This window comes from Pempheris klunzingeri, chromosome 21 (genome assembly GCF_042242105.1).
Source record: "Pempheris klunzingeri isolate RE-2024b chromosome 21, fPemKlu1.hap1, whole genome shotgun sequence".
Lineage (NCBI taxonomy): Eukaryota > Metazoa > Chordata > Actinopteri > Acropomatiformes > Pempheridae > Pempheris > Pempheris klunzingeri.
In genome coordinates, this window is record NC_092032.1 from 8680137 (window position 1) to 8682908 (window position 2772).

Here is a 2772-nt window from a genome sequence, read left to right on the forward strand (position 1 = left end):
CTTAGCCCACCCAGTTGCCATGGATACAGTGAGGTGCAGCTCCCAGCATGTGTGTGTGTGCCTGAGAGAGAGAGAGAGAGAAAGAGAGAGAGAGAGAGAGAGAGAGAGAGGGAGGGAGGGAGGGAGGCAGAGGGAGAAAACCAGCAGGCAGGCGCTAGAGCAAGTCAGAGTGGGAGTGAAAGAGCACCAGACAGCAGGGTGGAGAGAGAGAGCGAGAGAGAGAGGGTGTGAGTGTCTGAGGGTGAGTGTATGTGTGGCCAGAGAGAGAGGACAGAGAGGCAGCTAGAGAGGTTGAGGGAGGCGATAGAGTGGGAGTGATAGAGTGCTAGATAATGGAGGTGCAGTCGGAGTGTGTGGAGCCTCCTGTGGCCCCTCAGTGTGACCCCCAGCCCACAGGGAAGATCAACAAAGCTGCCTTCAAACTCTTCGGAAAGCGGCGCACCGGCTCTGGAATGGCCAGCTTTTTCTCCTTCAGGAACAAAGGGGCTACAAACAGCGGGAACAACGGGAATTCTGACAATGGGAATTCTTTGAATGGAAATGGCTCAGCAGCATCGATGGAGCTCGTTAGGAGCAAAACCCACGATGGACTAATGAGCTCCAACAACGATGCTGATGGACAGAGAGGGGAGGTTCATCCTACCCTGGAGGCGGGACCGGTGAGGTCTCTCAGCAAATCGCTGAGTTTCTTCTCTCTACTCCGACGTGGGAGTTTTAGGTCTAGTGAAAATGGAGGGGCGGGTCTTGTCAGAAGAGGGAGGGGCCTAAAGGGCTTTTTTAGCAGCATGCGATGGAGGCGCAAGGAAAAAACAAATGAGGCAGAGTTAGAGGAGGTGGGGAGGAAGAGGGAGAACGATGGTGATGTTGCCGACCCCGGAAAGGTAAAGGATATTATGCTCACCCTTGAACCGCCTCCGCACCATCATCAGGAGGATTGTGGGAATGCAGAGGCAGAATCTAACCTAGAGACTCCTACTACTAGTGTTACCATGACACCCCCACATTGTGTCTCCATGCCAGGACCATCTGGTGAGCCAGACTCCCCCTTTCCTTACACACCCACTGACTCACCCCTGCGCCCTCCCATCCAAAAAGCCAAAGCCTCAATTACCAGCCTCACCCCCTCCCTTGCTACACCCCCTTTGGATCGCTGCAGCACGGGCGACCCACCCTCAGAGCCTTCAGTGGACCGCCTGTGTTCTCTCCTCTTCACTGACGTCACATCCCTCAAGAGCTTTGATTCACTGACAGGCTGTGGTGACATTATTGCTGATGCAGATGAGGAGGGGCCGACAGGCAATGGGGGCAGTGGCACCAGCAGCAGTAGCAGTGGGGGAGGAGGGGGGAGTGTAGGAATGGGTGTTGGGAGAGCTGTTGGTATCACCAGTGCCACATCTCGTGGGTCCCCATCCAAAAGTCCTCTACCTTCCCAGCTGACCCAGCCCATGTTCTCTGTTGCCCCAAGCTCAGTGCCTACCTCCCTCCCAGCCCGCGCACGGGCACCGCCTCCACCACAGCAGCCCCCAGCCGGTAGTGGTGTAGTGGCCTACATGGGCGGAGGGGAAGAAATGGCAAGTCCAGAAGGAGTGGACGATGCAGACATGCAGGGCCTCTGGCACATGCTGCCCTCCACAGCAGACAACTCCCCTGCTTTGCCCCGATCGCACCAGCCTCCCTCCTCCACCCCCACTTCCACATATCCCCCTCGTGCCTCTTCCAGCCTTGCCAGCAGCCACTTGCCCTCAGCCCCCAGGAGCGCAGACCGGAAGCTACCCCAGGTGAAGGCACTGGGGCTCAGTAAGATTCCAGTAGTTGGTGCAGCAGGAAGCAGGGCAGCTAAACCCCCACTCCCTCACACACATGGCCGTCATCCCACATCACCTGGTGAAAAAGAGCCACTTAGTGATGAGGGCTACTGGGACACACCCTCAGCAACGCCTACAGCAACACCTGATGAGAGCGGGCTGCAGCGCAATCAGAGGATGGCCCTATCGCGTGACAGTTGCTCCGGAGACCACCTGTACGACCTCTACAATGACCCAGAAGAGGAAGGCGAGGATGGAGACCAGGGGGGAGATCTAGAAAGTACTCCCTCTCCATCTACTGAATACAAATTGAGCCCCACCTCCCAAACAACTCCTCCTTCCTCTTCCTCCTCTTCGTCTTTCCGATCAATGAAAGGCAGCGCCAGCCTTCCTCGGGAATCCAAGATCCCAGTAAGCAGCAGACAAACCCCACCTCCCCACTCTGCAAGCCAGTCAGCCCTCTCTTCTGTTCTAGAGACTGAGCCCCCTCCACCAAAGACCCATGCACCTCCTCCGGCTCGCACCAGAATCCCTGTATCCAAGGTGCCTGTCCGTCGCTCTGGAAACAAACCTGGCAGCACAACCAGAGGAACTGCCCACAAGAAGTAGCTCCTGCCAAACTGGTGGTTCTCTCCAACTAACTTACAGACTTGAGTGTACATCACTTCAGTGCTGTTCATGCAGAGCCAAAACTTTTTCCCAGACCAAGAAAAATGTTGAGCTGTAGAGTTAACAGCCTATAAATTCCTCTCAAATCTTAAGAGCTCTCATTCCTTAAGTGTTTTGGCTTACGACAGGCTAGAATAGAATAAGTGGTTTTGTTCACTTGAGAAAGTCACGAGGAGACTCCAAAAAGCTGGGTTAACACTTCACAGCTCTCACTGGAACTTTGGAGGTTGACTTTTGACAATCCATGGGCTCGCAATAGACACATTTGCCTTGTAACCTTCCTGGAAAAGCTCCCGAC

General features: G+C 55.1%; 1 protein-coding gene across 1 annotated transcript; it reads left to right on the top strand.

The window, feature by feature from the left end:
* The first annotated feature begins 219 nt into the window (after positions 1–219).
* amer2 (APC membrane recruitment protein 2) lies at positions 220–2414 on the top strand. The gene has a single exon (XM_070852953.1). It carries the CDS (start codon positions 333–335, stop codon positions 2412–2414), a length of 2082 nt encoding a protein of 693 aa, XP_070709054.1. The 5' UTR covers positions 220–332.
* Positions 2415–2772: the final 358 nt, after the last annotated feature.

Bases quoted from the DNA above. Each gene is read 5' to 3' on its own strand.
- amer2 (XM_070852953.1), top strand. From the start codon at position 333: ATGGAGGTGCAGTCGGAGTGTGTGGAGCCTCCTGTGGCCCCTCAGTGT.